The sequence below is a fragment of the Bradysia coprophila genome, unplaced genomic scaffold (genome assembly GCF_014529535.1).
Source record: "Bradysia coprophila strain Holo2 unplaced genomic scaffold, BU_Bcop_v1 contig_297, whole genome shotgun sequence".
NCBI classification, from domain to species: domain Eukaryota; kingdom Metazoa; phylum Arthropoda; class Insecta; order Diptera; family Sciaridae; genus Bradysia; species Bradysia coprophila.
The window spans coordinates 598,028-614,987 of record NW_023503555.1 but is presented as its reverse complement, the minus strand read 5'-3'; the positions used below and the strand labels follow the sequence as shown (position 1 = coordinate 614,987).

Below are 16,960 nucleotides of genomic sequence, written 5' to 3'. Positions count from 1 at the left end.
AAAAATTGTATGTTATGTTTTGCGTGTGATGTGTGTCTAGATCTATGTGTGGTTCATGCAATTCTTTTTCGGTTAGTATAAAAAATGAGGATGGAATTTACTTCATTGGGTGAAAAACGGGTTCCGAATGGAGTCCCAGTTTAGTGTGAAAAAAATCTTAAATTAATAAGAATTAGGGCTTGTGAATTTTGCGAGCTGTGCTGAAGCCGGTTACTCAAGATGGTCTAAAGAATAAAATATTCTCCTTCCTTCATTACGACGGCAAGATTAGCGAATTTCTTTTTTGCATTTTTTTTAGCGAAATCTCCAATTGGAAAAAGATTTGTCTACCTTATCGTTAGCGAGGTGGTTAGTGCTGGATCGGAGGTCGTTCAATTCGCTGAAGTATTGAGATTTTTCCTTTTCAGCCCTGGGGAACAATAAAGGATATATTTTGTGGTGAGTTGATTTCGATTTATGAATTAATGGAGGGTTTGATAAATATGGAGCGGGCGACGGTTGTTTGATTTTCTGTTGATTTTTCTTTTACAGAGGAAAATCACTCGTTTTGGTTTCACTTCCCATTCGGTACAATATTAAATGGAGCTTTATACATCCGAGGTATACGAGGTTTAACAATAACGGTGAGTCTACCATGCTAGGTGTGTATTGTCAATCGTGTTGTATTTTAACATTGACTGTGATCACTCGTCACATAAAATTACCTTTTCGCGAGATAGTTGATCGCAGGCTGTACGTGTGTTGACTAATTCATTGTGCATACTTTGACGATCGTGCTCAGCCCTGATAACAATTAGCAATTAAAGTTACAGTTCAAGATTTTTTTTAGCCCGGTTGTGACCGTTACGAATGGTTTTGAAGAATTTGAACGATTCAAACGTTATAAATAGACCCGTAAGATTCCGACAATTCATTATGATGACATTACCTGTTACGAAATTTTGTTTTCCGACCCTTTCCCAATTTTTTTTGCGTGCATTTTTTATGTACACAGACGGACGGAATGAGAACAACTGTACTTCGTACGAGTCTGAACGTAAAATTGAATTTTAGCTCCAATTATTGAGTCACTATGAACTCCGACGAAGACATTTGTAATAAGAAATCAGTGACACGTTTTCCGAGCTACTTACTTGGCTTTAAGTTTGTTCAATTGATCAACTTGTTCGGCCATTTCAGCAACAGCATCGTTGTGCTTCTTGCGCAAATTGGCCAAGGTACCTTCATGTTGAATGTTAGCTTCTTCCAAGTCACGACGGAGTTTGCTGAGTTCGGCTTCACGTTTCTTGTTGAGTTCGATTTGTGCGGATGTGGCACCACCGGCTTCCTCAAGACGTTCACCCAATTCTTCCAATTCGCGGGCAAGGTCGGCACGTTGTTTCTCAGCCTTGGCACGAGCTTGACGTTCGGCTTCGACTTCTTCTTCCAATTCTTCGATGCGGGATTGCAATTCCTTGATTTGGGTCTGGGATTTGCGTACAACGGATTGTTCATCTTCCAATTTGGCGGTGAGGGAAGAGATTTCCTTGTCCTTGCGTTGGATGGTCTGTTCCAATTCCTTTTTGTTGCGTTCCAAATCGGACACGGCTTCTTGGGTGAGCTTAAGGTCACCTTCAACCTTACGCTTGGCCTTTTCAACATCACCGCGAAGTTTCTTTTCGCGTTCAAGGGAATCCTCGAGTTCGTCCAAGGTTTGTTCCAATTTTGCCTTCACTTTGTTCAAGTGATTGATCTTGTCTTCGGCGGCTTGGAGCTCTTCGCCAGTCTTTTGGTTCGATTCACCTTGCATCTTCTTTTCTTTGTTCAATTTGTTGATGAGTTCGTCTTGGTGGGCGATCTCATCGTTGAGGTTGCGGATTTGGTGATCTTTGGTGGCTTTGTCTTGTTCAGTCTTTTGAACGGACAATTCCAAGTCCTCAATGTCTTTCTTCAACCCGGAGAGCTCTTGTTCTTGTTTCTTCTTCTGTTGGAACAATTGATTGCGGGCATCTTCTTCTTGGGAAAGACGTTCTTGGGTATCCTATGGTAAATGACGAGAGAAATTTTTTTGTTTTATTTTGAACCCGAAAACAAATTGAAAACACTACTCCAGAGTTTCTGATGAAAAATATATCGATTTTTATGTGGTAAGAAAAAGTGATCATAAGATAAATATAGCATCAAGGCAAAACTATTAGGAAAATTATGGCAGGTGAAGCAATTCACTACACACCCGAGAGAAATTATTGGACGATTGCCAAAATAACTGGAATTTCTTTTTAATACTCTACGGCGAGTTATCGACAAAAATTTTATTTTTTTCACTTTGATCCAAATGATTACGTTTATCCGTTGAAAGTAATGCCTTCAATTAATTCAAATCCACTTTCAATGCTAAATTCGTGCACATTTTCCATAGAAATTATGGAAAAAATAAATAAATAAACAGGAAAAACGATCACAAATCGAATATTTCCACATCAAATTCTCGAATCGAATAAAAAAAATTATAATTTTTTCTCCCACTTACTCGCAATTGATTGTCGAGATCGTTCTTCTGGGCTTGGAGTTTAGCGGTTTTCTCTTGGAATTCTTGAAGGGCTCCCTTCTCGCCGGACAACGATTCCAATAGGGCAGTCTTTTCGGCCAACAATTTGGCATTAAGACCTTCCAATTCCTTGCGTACTTTCTCTTCAGCAGCCAAAGCATCTTCAGCCTTCTTTGCCTTCTCTTCCAATTTCTGCAATTGCAAATCATTTTTGATCAGATTCTCATTCTCTTCACCACTCAGTACAGTTTCACTATCCATTTTCGGTTAAAAATTTAATTTTTTTTTTCTTCTTAAAATTTATTATTTGATTTGAATCGACTATTTTATCACTTTTATTTGGACGAATCCTTTTCTTTTTAAGTACAAAAAATTCTCGGCTTTTATTTATCAAAAATTAAATTCTTCTTTTAAACAACAATATCGATCTCGTACTACAACAGCTTTAACAACCAGTTAATTTTCATGAAATATAATAATGATCCGACCACTAATCCAATTAAAACAATTAATTCTCTGTCGTTAATATAAATAAAATTAAAAAAATAATAATTTCTTTATCGTTAGGACCACATAAAGTTCAGGTAGAGGTCCTTCAAATGTTTCTTCGGCTATACAACGCGTTTGACTGGAGCCAATCAATTCTCAACACCGCCGATACACCTCTACCACAAACCAGAAAAACCGCACAACAGCAAAATTTTCTCTCTTTACCGATACGGCACGACAAGACCGATGATGATCCGTGCACCCGTGTAAGTTATAAAACTTAATATTAATATGCCCGAAAAAACCGAATGCTGAAATCCATTTAGATGACTTTTCGATCGAAAACGAAGATAAGCTAGAGCATATTTGGTTATATGAGTGTGTATTGGGATGTGTATACGGGGGGGCTTATAAATAGCCATTTTAGCATTTTCCTCCGCCCCGGTAATAAATTCATTTTACATAAACATATCTGCGATTTGCCGAATTTATCCATCTCAACCGCTTTTCAGCAATAATTTGCATCAAAAATTCTTCATCCTCTCACTCTTCTTCAGCGCGAGAAATTGAAAATAAAAATCATTGAGATGTTGCGGTATATATGTTCTACACATTCCAGCTGTCATAATTAGACGGAACATCCAGATATATGGCGCGTATATTAAGGTGAGATAAACAATTTTTCCGTCAAAAAATGTTTAGAGTTTTCGCTCTTTACAGAAAAATGAAAAATTTGTTGAGTTGACTCGGGTAAATGTATGTAGGACAAAATAGGAAAACCATCGAAGATGGAACGGGAAAAGAAGATTTTTCCAATTTTATTTTAAGAACATGATTCATGTTAAAAGGAGAAGACGATGAAGAAAAAAAATTGGTTTTATGAATTTTTGGATATTTTGGATATTATAAATCCAACCGAGAACAAAATATTTTCTTCGTTGAGTGTATGACGCAAGATGCGTAAGTTTATAAAATGCAAGGCGGAAGAAAAATGTTTTTTCTTAAATGTGCCTCCTCATGTCAGAAGAAGAAAAAATAAATATTTTTTTCCTCGTCCAAATGATTTCACTTACAATAATTAATTAATGAACCCGTCTGCAATGTCGTACATAATGTTTTCTCGAATAATTCGAGCTATTTAGCATTTACGAATTATTTATGACGAAATTTGCCATTAATTATTGAAATGAAAATGTTCCGTGTTATAATATCAAAATGTCAGATCAATTTTAAAATAGTTGCATCGCGTTCAGCTAGGATGCATAAATGATTTAATGGGTGAAGGTATTTGGAAGTGTAGAATGTAATAGCAAGAGAAACTTTTTTAATTGAATTTAATTAGAAATGAATCATCTCGAACAGGTTGTTTTGAGAGTTCTAAAAAATGGATCGTCGATGCATTTACTCAAAAATTATAATTGAAAAGTTATGTTGCATGTCACGGTTTAATAATGCGGTAAATAAAATTGCTAAAATTCGTAGCATAGTTTTGAAGATTTAAAAAAATAATTTTTTTTCTTCTAATTAATGTTCTCTTTCTCTCTCTCTCTCTTCTTGTGCTATACTAAATTAAGATTGAGTGCTAAAACAAAGTTGCAATTCTAATTTCGGAATATTAATGGATAGGTCATCATACCTGTTAATAAATATTAGTCGAACGTGTAAAGAGCGTTGATGTAATAGAGTAGAGGTATGGAACATTTGAATAATTTTCTCAGTTTAAGATTTATTTATCGAAAACATTCAACAGCTACCCACACTCGAAATTAATAAAAACAACAAAAAATTTCCTAATACTGGGCGGATATATGTTGCGCATAGCAATGACTACGACCGGGATATTAATTGCTTAATGACCGTTTTCACCATGAAAATGATTTATTTGTTTTGCTTCTTTTCGCAATAAAAATATTAAATTTTCGAGCCGAAGAAAAAACTTATTTTTTCCAAACATTTCTTCTAACCAAAGATCGATATTGTGTGTCTGTTTCTAAATAAAAAAAAATCGAAAACGAAAAAATCATCATCATCACGATCACTTACAGCGATTTCATCCTCGACACGGGTGACGTTGAGCAAAGGCTTGACCTTCTGCCACAATTTCCACCATGGCCAGGTGCGGAGTTGCATGTACTTGCGCAAGTTGCGTTGTACAACTTGGAGGGCCAAACGTTGTTCTTGGATTTTCTTGTATTCCTTACGGGACAAGTAACCTCGGATCCAGGATTGCATCCAGGACATAATTTTGCCCAAACGTTCGTCACGGAACTCTTCCATCTGACCCAAGACACCAGCACGGAAGAATACCTGTTTGTTTTGCAAATTGTTTTTTGGAAGGTGGAGAGGGGGCAGGTAAATGGAGGATAGAAGAGAAAATAATTCGATTAGTTTTTTGGGCTCGAATGGCATGTGTTTTCTTAGAATCGAAAATGAAAGTTTTGATTGAGGAAGAATTGAAGTTTCCTTGCGATTCACAAATGAAAATTTGAGGAATCGTCAGAGAAACTCAATTCCTTCAACAGGTCTTTCATCGCCCCCTCTTCAACCATCAATCAATGCAATCATTTTCGATTAATTGAGATCAGCATATTTAAGCTAGAAAAAGCACATTTCATGCACATAATAAACGTGTTACATTCGATGCATAATACAGTCTGAGATAGCGATCTTTTACATGGGTTATCAATTTTTTGCCTTCCATTACAACTTCCTAGAAGGGTGACAAAATGTACAATGCCTGAACCTGTAGTAAATTATAGTTTATTGAATTAAACAGCGATAGGGCAGCGCAGCTATTATCTTATCATCAAAGTGTTTAGTCGGTCGTTATACACATTTAGTAGAAAATCAGATGGTTAGTACACTAAAATCCAATGATACGATGATGGTTTTAATGGTTTTAAAATGGGTGGGACATCATTACAGTCAACCATAATGGTAAAGTATATAAAACAATCATTTCGTTTTGAGATGCATTCAATGTTTCGATGTTGTTTTTTTATACCTTGGTGTTACCCAATCGATATTGTTCTTCGGGTAAGCCGATAGTTTCTAAAATGATCTTTGCGGCTTTTTCCGGCTTGATACTCTGATCGGCAAGTTTTTTAATGCACAAAATTTTGTATCTGTGTTTTGTTTTGGTGATGGATGGTTGAGTAAATTGGAACAAATTAATTGATTAGTCGTAAATAGAAATAGATAAAAATTCGGTGAGTTAATCAATTAAAATTATTTACTAAAATACTACTACCAAATACCGAGGGTACTTAAAAAATACTCCGAGTCCATTAGAATTGAATGTTAGCACCAACTAACTATTGTAATTTTGTAGTTGGTGCGACGTATTTGTTTTGTAATTCATCCAATTCAATTGATTTATATATAGGAACAGTCCAGCGTTAGTTGCATAATCTGTAGAGTTGTATCACAGAAGCAGTGTCGCTTGGAATGAAATGTTAGGACCAACAAAAAGGATCATTGGAATGTCTCATATTTTCCGGATTATTTGCAACTAAGGCTGGAATGTCCCGGGTGATAAAATCGTGTTAAGTCTACAATTTTTACAAGGTAAAACAACTGGTCATCACAGTTTTTTTTGGGGGGTGGGGTGGTAATTATATCTACAATGATTTTCTTAATTTAAAAAAAATACACAAAAACTGAACGAAGAGTGGGTCGCTCCCATTTTAAGTTCGTCCAATTTTTTTCGCTACGATCTACCAATCATATCAGTATAACCAATTCAGTAAGTGGGTGGTCAATATATGTACAATTTTGTTCGTTGTTTTCCCTCCGATCCTCGAAAAAATAACTTTCGTCAAGTTGTTTCTCTTTTCGAAGGACTCAAATCCTTTTTTGGAATGAAGGACAAAACAAAAAATCGAAATGAAAAACACAGAAAAAAAAATCAACAAAAACAATGAAACGAAAAAAAAAGACAACGAGGAAAACGGTTGTGTGAATTGAATGTTCATCATGCCTTAGTGTTTCCGAGACGGTAATTGTCTTCAGCAAGTGGTGTCGATTCCAAAATCAATGGGGCGGCCTTTTTGGGATCTGCGAGTCCCTTCAATTTTTGTGGGCAAAGGATTTGGTAGCTAAAATTTGGGTGGATGATTGGGTAAAATAAAATCGGGAATAAAAACACAAAAATGTAAAACATAAAATGAAAAAATAAAATAAAAATGTGGATCTTGTGGTTACAAAGTAAATCACTACAATGACTCATGGACCATGGATCAATCGACACATGCCAATACAATGAGGAAAAACTGCTATAGATACCATACTACAATCCAACTCATTATGTTTCAAAACGTCTACGATTTAAATGAATCTGAACTGGGAAATGATTTTGTTTTCGTATAACTCAGCGGACAAAGGTGGTTGGATATGGCAGGAGATAAATAAACTAGCATCAACAGGGTATAACCAGGGGTTTGTAACTCTATGATCAACTTGTCGCTTTAATAAATTCTATTGTAAAACTGTAACGCATGCCTTTGTGTTGCCTATGCGGTACGATTCAGGATCGAGTCCTGTCGACTCTAAGATGATTTGAGCGGCTTTTTGTAGATCAGCCACACCTTCGATTCCTTTCGGGTTAATTATTTTGTAGCTAGTGTTGGGAATTTGGACGGTGAAGAAGAAGTTAAATAAAAGAAAAAGAAAGAAAAATAAAAACGGTGGAAAATAAGAAAGAAAATTTAAATTAAAAAAAAGAAAAAGAAAATTTTTTGGCAGTGGTTTATAGTTGAACACGATAGAATATTGTGCGTAATAAAAGTAGGTGGATTATCTAAAGTCCCTATAAATATTTGGTGCGCCTCTTTTAGATTTGTATACTTTCCATGCGCGCAAAGAAAAGTTCACTTTCTCAAATTTGTCAATTTATTAGAAAATCATGCCACGTTCGTGTCATCTCTTTTCTCTGTGCTAATAAACCGGGGAAATTAATTCAAAAATCAAAAAATTATTCTAAAATTATTCAAGGAAAACATTTCCCGGAAACGAACGACTCGATTACACATTTTCTTGACGAAAAGTTCGGGAAAATATTTACGCATTCCGTCTCATAATATCAAAAATTTAATCATTGAACTGATCCGCAATCACTTTCATATTTTCTTGCAAGCCGATTGCGAACGACAGACCAATTTTATCATTTGAAATTATAAGAAAGTCACCAAAATTTTCCACACAAAAAATTTTCAAAAATCAAAAATTCGTTTTTCCGAGGAAATTGACGTGGACGGACATTATTGATCATGCATTTCTATAGAGGGTCTATAAACTAATAGAGATATTGTGGGAGTATACGTAGATCGATAGAAGTGCTGTAAATAAACAAACACGTACCACAGAAATAGGACGATAGAAAAATCGTTTACACTAAAAAACGTGCGTGTTCTAAAAAAAATCCATCTCCACAGTAAATCTTGAGTCAAAAACAAAATATTTTCAAGATTTTCTGTGAGCTTGTTGTCATATCCATAACAGAAAAAAAAAGTTTCAAAAAAATAGTGGGGAACAGATTCTCGCCTTTGTGTGGCCAATACGGTAACTTTCAGGATCTAAGCCAATACTCTCGAAACATTTAGCTGCGGCTTTTTTCGGATCCTTTTCAGCAGTCATTAGAGCCGGCGCAAGAATCATATAACTAATTGTAAAATTAAAATTAAAATCTAATCTTTGTCCTAGTTGTGCTTCCTTAATCTCTAATAAATTCGTTGTTTCCTTACTCTATGCCTAACTACTTGAACGTATCGCTAAAGTTAAAAAATAAAATTTAAAACTAAAAAGACACTCACCGGAGTTTGAAATCTGGGTACACCATTCTGTTGGGGAAACCTTTACGGCAAATACGGATACCTTCAAGTACACCGTTACAGGTCAATTGATGCATTACCAAGTGAGAGTCGATGACACCAGCCTGTTTCAATTCATTGGGAATGATACAACGTACGAAATGAGGTTGTGTCGAACGCAATGTGGTCATCAAGTTGTTCAACTGTTCTCTGTATGACGAAGATACAGTGGCGAAACCACCACCCTTCTTGCCACGACCTCCCTTGGCCTGTTCACCGCCACCGGATTGACCTGGATGATCGGCGAAGATTTCGATCAACAATTTGTTGGTGGATTTCTTGAATTGATCGACAACGGTGTCGTTCAACGGATCCTTGTTCTTTTCCAACCAACCGGTAATGTTGTATGATACACAACCAGCATAATGGGCAATAGCGAAGTGGCCAGCTGGATTGCCTGGTTTGGGTACAGCTGGTTTACGGAATGGAGCTGATTTGCCCAAATGGTTGTTCGTCAATTTTTCGGCGAATGTTTGATCGGTGGCTTTGGGGAACATAGATTCTTCTTCAAGAATGGACAAGATACCCATAGGCTGTAAAGGAACGGGTTTTAAAAGGGAATGTTAATTTCCGTTCTATCGGTCAAACGTTTTTTTTTGTATGCTGATCGATAGTCCAAATTTTATCGTTATATCGATATCGTGTCAATCCGACAACGAAACGATGGCCAGTTGCCTTTGTAATTTTGATAAAATCTATATAACGATACAACTGTACTATCGTTATATCGAAAAGATCGATATGTCCGAATTTATCGACTTTCGTAATTACAACGTTTGCTGCAACATCGATATTCTGTCGATACTGTAACAGATGTGTTAATTTCGTCATTCCGGTAAAATGGTATACCGAAAGTTTCGATATATTGGCACAACATATTTACAGAAATCTAGAAAATTGTTATTTAAAATGGGACGAGCCAAAAAAGAAAGTATGTAAAAAGGTCTGGCTGACCAGCACTCCGTCACAACTCAAAATTTTGGTTCAATTTTTGACTCGCCATTTTTGCATTTATAATTATTTATTTGTGAAAATATAAAAAGCTTAGTACTTAAAGCTTACCTCTAGTTTAGCTGTTTTGTAAATAAAAACGGAAGCTTTGTATCAAACGATAATAGAATGGAGAAGCATGCAAAAACAAAACGAAAAATCTCAACACTAAAATTTCTCCATATGAACACAAATATTGTACGTTTAATGGGGGGTTGGGGGTTTTTGTTTAATTTTACCGACTACGAAAATTAGTGACTAACCTCTTTTTACGAAAGTTTAGAATTATCAAAATAATTACGAAAACTCTAATCCCTTGGGGAGTAAATTTTACTAAGAAAAAACGAACAAGAAAGTATCGGTGGTCGATTGGAATGATAAATTTCGTTCAAAAAATATTGAAACGAAAATTTGGAATTTTGAAAATACTTTCCCGCCCTTTTAAATCTACCTCCGTCAGACGATTAATTCAATTAGAAATTTAACAATTATCTCTACCGTTCACTATCCAAATTACATCTAATGTAAACCTATTTATCAAAATTATTACGTCCAAGAAGGACACCAAGTGTAAAATGTTATTCCATATCAATTAAATTCAAAAATTAATTTCTAAGAAATTTGAATATTACTTTTTACTTCGACCAAAATGAAAACTCTACCGTTTACTGTCCCAACATAATACAATAAATTAAACCAGCCCTAATCAGACCTTTTCAATCAAATCAATAGTTGCCTGAAGGTCCATGCCGAAGTCAATAAAAGTCCATAGAATACCCTCACGTTCGTACTCTTCTTGTTCCAACACAAACATATAATGATTGAAATATTGTTGTAATCGTTCGTTCGTAAAATTTATGCATAACTGCTCGAAACCTACAGTTCAAGAATTAGAATTTATTTCCGAGAAATATGTACACCGTAAGGAGAATGTGTATATTTCAACGAAATGTGTTACTAACCGTTGAACTGCGGTTTTCCGATTCGGTGTTGGTTTTGAAAGAAAAAGTAGAAATCCGTTATACTAATTAAACAAACAAATGAATTGGTACTTATGGCTAATTATACTCTATGATTCCCGCTTTTATAGGTACTCGTCCCCATTAAACAGAAAATGTCTTTTGTTTCGATTATTGGCGTTCACAAAAAAAGGTAAAACAAAAAAAAAATATTTGGTTAGGGACAGTGTGAAAACATCGTTGAATAAAATTAAAAAAACAGAAAAAGTAGAAAGGTAAAGAAAGAAACAAAAAAACATAGAAAGCGTTCAATTGAGACAGCGTAAGACCCGTCGTATTATTCTGGGCTACCTTCTCAATCAGTTCAATACATTGCTGGAGATCCATTCCAAAATCAATAAAAGTCCATTCGATTCCTTCACGATGGTATTCTTCTTGTTCAAGCACAAACATGTGATGGTTAAAGAACTGTTGAAGCTTTTCGTTGGTGAAATTGATGCACAACTGTTCGAACCCTGAAGTTCAGATATTTGAGTTTATTTTCCGGAAACATATATACGTCATGAACGTCATTCACAAATTACGCAGACCGGAAGTAATGGTTTTAAAAACATGCACTCGTTCCTCTTCGCTTTTTCATACTTACACTCCTCCCTCTTAAAGTGCGCACTTCTTTCATGAGAATTGGATGCGAAAACTTGCATCTATAGTCGATTTTTAGAGCCCGATAAATTAGGAATTTTTTTGGGGAAAGTTTTTCCTCTATTTTTGCCAATTTTCTGATAATTTTCCATAGTTTTTCATATTTACGAATTTTGGAACACTTGACAAGTATGGGAAAACGATTTCCCTAAAATAGTCCAGGACTATTAGTCCTTGCGAAAACAGAAATAGAATTTGAAAGGGGTGGAACCCATAAAAATACTCGCGAAATGAAACTATAAAGATTTGGGGCCTGAGCGTCATGTCATTATTAATGAACCGAAAACGATTATAAAAAGGGGGAAGCCCGTTCAATGTGACATTATAACTGAAATAAGCCAAATTTCGAAGATCCAATGAAAGTTTTTATTTACGAAAACATTCGTAAAACAAAAGTGCTCGCACTTTCGCTTTAATCGTCCTTCGTTCGTTTTTTTTACTCCCTCCGAAAACTCCTCACTGACTCATTGAGTGCGTACATAATTTGTGAATAACACCACGCATAAATACATATTTCAAGAAAATCTACTAACCATTGTACTGTGGTTTATCGGTTCGATGTTGGTACATTTTTTTTTGCAACAAACCAAGGATGATGAAAAAAAGTAAAGAAAAAAAATTTTGGTTTTGTTAATAAAACGGTAAACAAATGAGTTGATTGTATGGGGTGGTTGGAGGTGGGATGTTATCAAGTAAACGTAAATGGTAAAAAAAGTTGTTTTTTGTGTGATATGTGTTTGTGGGTGAAAGGGGGGTTTATGTGTGGGTGAAGTATAAGGATGATATATAAAGGGGCTCACTCTACATTCCTCGTAGAGTTATACAAAGGATGATATGACCGGGTTTTCTCTCTACATTACTTGTAGAGTCTAACGGTTTGTCAATGAATATCATTGTAGAATCACTGAAACCGTGGGATGAAACATTGAGATGTAACGACACAATTTTGAATAGAAGAAGAAAATTAAATTTTCTGTCTGTGTGTTCACACAGGTTTCATGAAATGGTGTTTTATCATTTCATTTGATTTGATATTGCAACCAAGTCAAGGTAGCAATTTTTGTGGTTCTTTCACTGGAGAAACAAAAAACAAATTTGGACGACACATTTTTGATCACAAGAAAAATAAATAATTTTTTGTTGAAGCTTCCGAGTAGTACGAAAAATTCCTTCGATTAAAGTGGTAATGGAAATAGTTCGTATCCCTAACTCAATGCAAGCAAGAAGGTCCATTCCGAAATCGATAAAAGCCCAGTTGATTTTTCCTTCTCGTGCATACTCGTCTTCTTATTCCAACACAAACGTTTGCGATGGTCAAAGAATTGAGTAAGCAAATTTCTCGATGGCGATATTGATGCAATAGTGATTCAAAACCATATTGTACAAATGGGTTTGATTACATCGGTATGGTAAGACTAAATGTATTCTTAACGGTGATAAACAAGACCGACAACTTTTTGTTGCGTGAAAAACGTCTTTTGATCGACTTTCGGTCTGTTTTCAACGAAACGACATCTATTTAGTGGAACGTGGAATCTGCAGATAATTTACAGATTAAAACAATATTTTGCCCCTTTAGCACAACATTCGACTAAGTTGGTTGTGCTACAATGGGATGATCATTTGGGATCATTTTTCTTATGTTTTTCTGAGATAATTTGGACGACATAATTGTCCATTAGAACCAACAACAATTTTGTTTTTGGCTCAAAATTTTGTTCAATTTATCGATATAGTCAAGTGAATTTATACCCTTTCGATCAATTCAATACAAGCGACAAGATCCATGCCGAAATCGATAAAGTCCCAGGAGATGCCTTCCTTTGCGTATTCTTCTTGTTCTTGGACGAACATAATATGGTTGAAGAATTGTTGCAACTTCTCGTTGGTGAAGTTGATACAAAGTTGTTCAAAGCCTACAGTTCAAAAATTCGAATTTATTTCCAAGAAATCATACACATCGTACAGGTAGCGACATTCAATTTCGTGTCTTGAATGCAGCAGCTGGTGTATGTATTCCTTCACATTCTTAGTCACGGGTAAAAAGCCGTGTATAAGCATGTTGAGGAAAACGCATCAGCTCAGCTGTTTTGCTCATCAAAAGCAAGTTTAGACACAAAATCGACTGACCCTAGCTGTATGATGATAAATGTTTCAAGAAAAAGTACTAACCATTGAACTGTAACAACCCAAGGATGATGGAAAAAATAGAAAAAAATTGTTTTTGTTAATAAAATAATTTTGTGGATGGAAGCTCTTAGGGTTGTACGACGAAATTGTTGCAACTGATGTGCTTCAGAGGAAGAAGGCGGGGGACTAACTGACTCCACTGATATTGAAAATGTTGGGCATATTTCAACGCGTAATTGGACCGGCTAATTGCAAATAATTTGTTGTTTTAGTCAATCATGTTGAAAATGATTTTTTTTTCAGTTCGTTCCGAGTACGCTGTGTCATTTCAGCGATCGGAACCCGAGCGTCCGAAAGTAAAAAGCTTTAGAAGACCAGGCGAAACGAGATCGAAGCGATAATGCTCGTAATAGTCCTGATAATAGTACCCTTTCAATCAATTCGATACAGGCAAGAAGATCCATTCCGAAATCGATAAACGCCCAGTTGATACCTTCTTTAGCGTATTCTTCTTGTTCCAACACAAACATGTGATGGTTGAAGAACTGTTGCAACTTCTCGTTGGTGAAGTTGATACACAACTGCTCGAAACCTACAGTTCAAAAATTAGAATTTATTTTCCATGAAATCTATACTCCCAGCATAAAATGAGAATATCTATTTCAAGAAAATATGTTACTAACCGTTGTACTGTGGTCGGATCGATTAGATTTTTTTTTTTTGTTTGTTTTGCAACATCCAAGGATGATGGAAAGAAAATGGAAAAATTGTTTTGTTAATAATAAATATTGTCGAAGATTGTAGTAGGAAGATTGACAATAATTCGCTTCACAGTGTAGAAAAAACGAAGTCCTAGATTCATCAATTTTTCGGACAGATTTCCATTGATCAAATTGTGATTTGTGTCGTCGACGAGAGAGTGGATAAAACGAAGAATTGGATGATAAAGGAACGGTAATGAGTTTTTTGGGTTATGTTTATGTCATGCTACGTTTATGCATCATGGGAAAATATTGGGAATATGAGTCGATTGTTGAAGAATTGCAAAGAATGATTTTACAATAAAAATAGATTTTCCATTGGTCAGTCTATGTCTGTGTTTGACGTGATTCAATGAAAAAATCATTTCTTATTTCATTCAAAGATGCACAGGCTCGTTACTAAAATTTTGTTTGTTTCGCATTCTAAATATTAAGCCAAAATCCGCATCAACATTCACTGGCAGCTGGGTGATTTCTTTCTCGAACGAAAAAGAAATCACCACCTATGCGGCGTGCGGCTTTTCATAAATGGCTACCTTCTCAATCAATTCGATACAGGCGAGAAGATCCATTCCAAAATCGATAAAGGCCCAGTTGATGCCTTCGCGTGCATATTCTTCTTGTTCGAGAACGAACATGTGATGGTTAAAGAATTGTTGCAATTTTTCGTTGGTGAAATTGATACATAACTGTTCAAATCCATTATACTGAAGAGGGCGCAAGGGGTACGGAACACAACATACAAAACAAATTTGGATTTGGTTAGGATAATCAACAATTCAATTTATGAATGAAAAAAGGGTAATGGTGAACGAAATAATGTGCTAAACGGTAAACGGGGTAACGGACGGTATTTCAAACGGTATTTTCTTTGTCCCATAATCGCATTCCATAAACAAGCTGGCGCATCCCATATTTAACACTTGGTTAATCGCTCCGAGTTTCTCAGCATTTTTTTTGTTTAGAAAATTTGTTTTATCGCAGGATTGCCTTTCGCATCCAAAACAGAATGTTATTCGGGGTAAGATTGTTTTCTGGTTGTCATAACCGATACCTTCTCGATTAAATCGATACAGGCTAGCAAATCCATTCCGAAATCGATAAACGCCCAGTTGATACCCTCTCTAGCGTATTCTTCTTGTTCCAACACAAACATGTGATGGTTGAAGAACTGTTGCAACTTCTCGTTGGTGAAGTTGATGCACAATTGCTCAAAGCCTACAGTGCAACAATTCGAATTTGTGTTCAAGAAATGTACACATCGTACAGTTAGCGACATTAAATTTTGTGTCTCAGTTTGCATGTATCAGCTGATAAGATTTCCTACACATTCTCAGTCACGTATAGATGATGTAGGGAAACGTAATTACCAGCTGATTTGCCAGCTGACACAAAAACTACTGACACTAGCTGTATGAGGATATAAATTTCAAGAAAATGTTACTAACCGTTGTACTGTGGTTTATCGGATCGATGATGGCATTTTCAGGTTTTTTATTGGGATAATTATTGATACTAATTATACACACAAATGAAAATGGTGCGTAGAGATTTGGTGTAAATGTGTGAATGTATGTGTGGATGATAAAATAAGGGTGTTGATACAACGGGGTAATACAGACAATAATAATACGATTGGGAGATAGAAAACGATTGGTTCTGAATCGCTACTTAAACATAGTAAATAAAATGATCGTAAAGGATAAACCTGTGGAAAAAAAACGTCCTAGGAGTTCAATAAAAGGGTTAACATTTTGTTAGATTACCATCTACTACTCTGTCATGCGCATTAGAGTTGATTCACAGCAGGACCCGATTTGCAAGAAATTTAATTTCTTTGTGGTCGAACCTCCTAAACCAGGCCCTGTTTTATACAAGAAAAAGTGAAAAATATCTCGAATTTTGAGAGTTCATTTTTCCTTGTTCATGTATAGTGATCACCTCTAACAGTATTAGTGTGCAACCTTCCACTTATACCCCCTTTTTTCGAGAAATTATTCAAAAAAATATCCCTTTTTGGCTTGACTTCATTGGCAATTGCGGCTGTAAATTAATTTTAATTTTTTGTTGGTTTGTTTAATCAGCATTTAGTTAAGCACCTTTTCGATTAATTCAATGCAAGCCAACAGATCCATTCCGAAATCAATGAAAGCCCACGTAATACCCTCTTTGGTGTATTCTTCTTGTTCCAAGACGAACATAATGTGATTAAAGAACTGTTGCAACTTCTCGTTGGTGAAGTTGATACACAACTGCTCGAAGCCTACAGTTCAAGAATTAGAATTTATTCCGCATGAAATCTATACTCCCAACATAAAATGAGAATATCGATTTCAGAGGAAATATGTTACTAACCGTTGTACTGAGGTCGGATCGATTCGAATTTGATTTGTTTTTAAATTTTTTTTTGCAAAACCCAAGGAAGATGGAAAAAAGTAGAAAAAAAAATTATTTACAATGAGACAGTGGTGTCGTTGTGGCAATAAAAATAGGTGTCACAAGTTCTGTGTTAACAAAATTATACTGTGAAGGTGC

The 16,960-nt window shown here is 35.5% G+C and overlaps 1 protein-coding gene across 50 annotated transcripts in view; it reads right to left on the bottom strand.

Moving 5' to 3' along the window:
- LOC119078658 (myosin heavy chain, muscle) overlaps positions 1 to 16,960 on the bottom strand; it is a 33,002-nt gene that overhangs the window by 3,876 nt on the left and 12,166 nt on the right. For 13 of the 50 annotated variants that reach the window (XR_005088040.1, XM_037186273.1, XM_037186259.1 and 10 more), the window contains exons 8-14: positions 14,962 to 15,132; positions 8,827 to 9,416; positions 6,021 to 6,141; positions 5,060 to 5,323; positions 2,510 to 2,719; positions 1,134 to 2,020; positions 331 to 409 (exon numbers count right to left, since the gene is read on the bottom strand). Coding sequence is in view for 48 of the 50 variants with exons in the window: in XM_037186273.1 (XP_037042168.1) it covers positions 331 to 409; positions 1,134 to 2,020; positions 2,510 to 2,719; positions 5,060 to 5,323; positions 6,021 to 6,141; positions 8,827 to 9,416; positions 14,962 to 15,132 (2,322 nt within the window). In the remaining 2 variants the exon portion in view is untranslated. Of the gene's footprint in view, positions 1 to 330; positions 410 to 704; positions 784 to 1,133; positions 2,021 to 2,509; positions 2,720 to 5,059; positions 5,324 to 6,020; positions 6,142 to 6,995; positions 7,114 to 7,516; positions 7,635 to 8,557; positions 8,676 to 8,826; positions 9,417 to 11,183; positions 11,348 to 13,286; positions 13,451 to 14,092; positions 14,257 to 14,961; positions 15,133 to 15,479; positions 15,644 to 16,524; positions 16,689 to 16,780; positions 16,788 to 16,960 lie in introns of all 50 variants that reach the window. The other 37 variants (XR_005088041.1, XM_037186279.1, XM_037186307.1 and 34 more) reach the window with 20 other exon arrangements.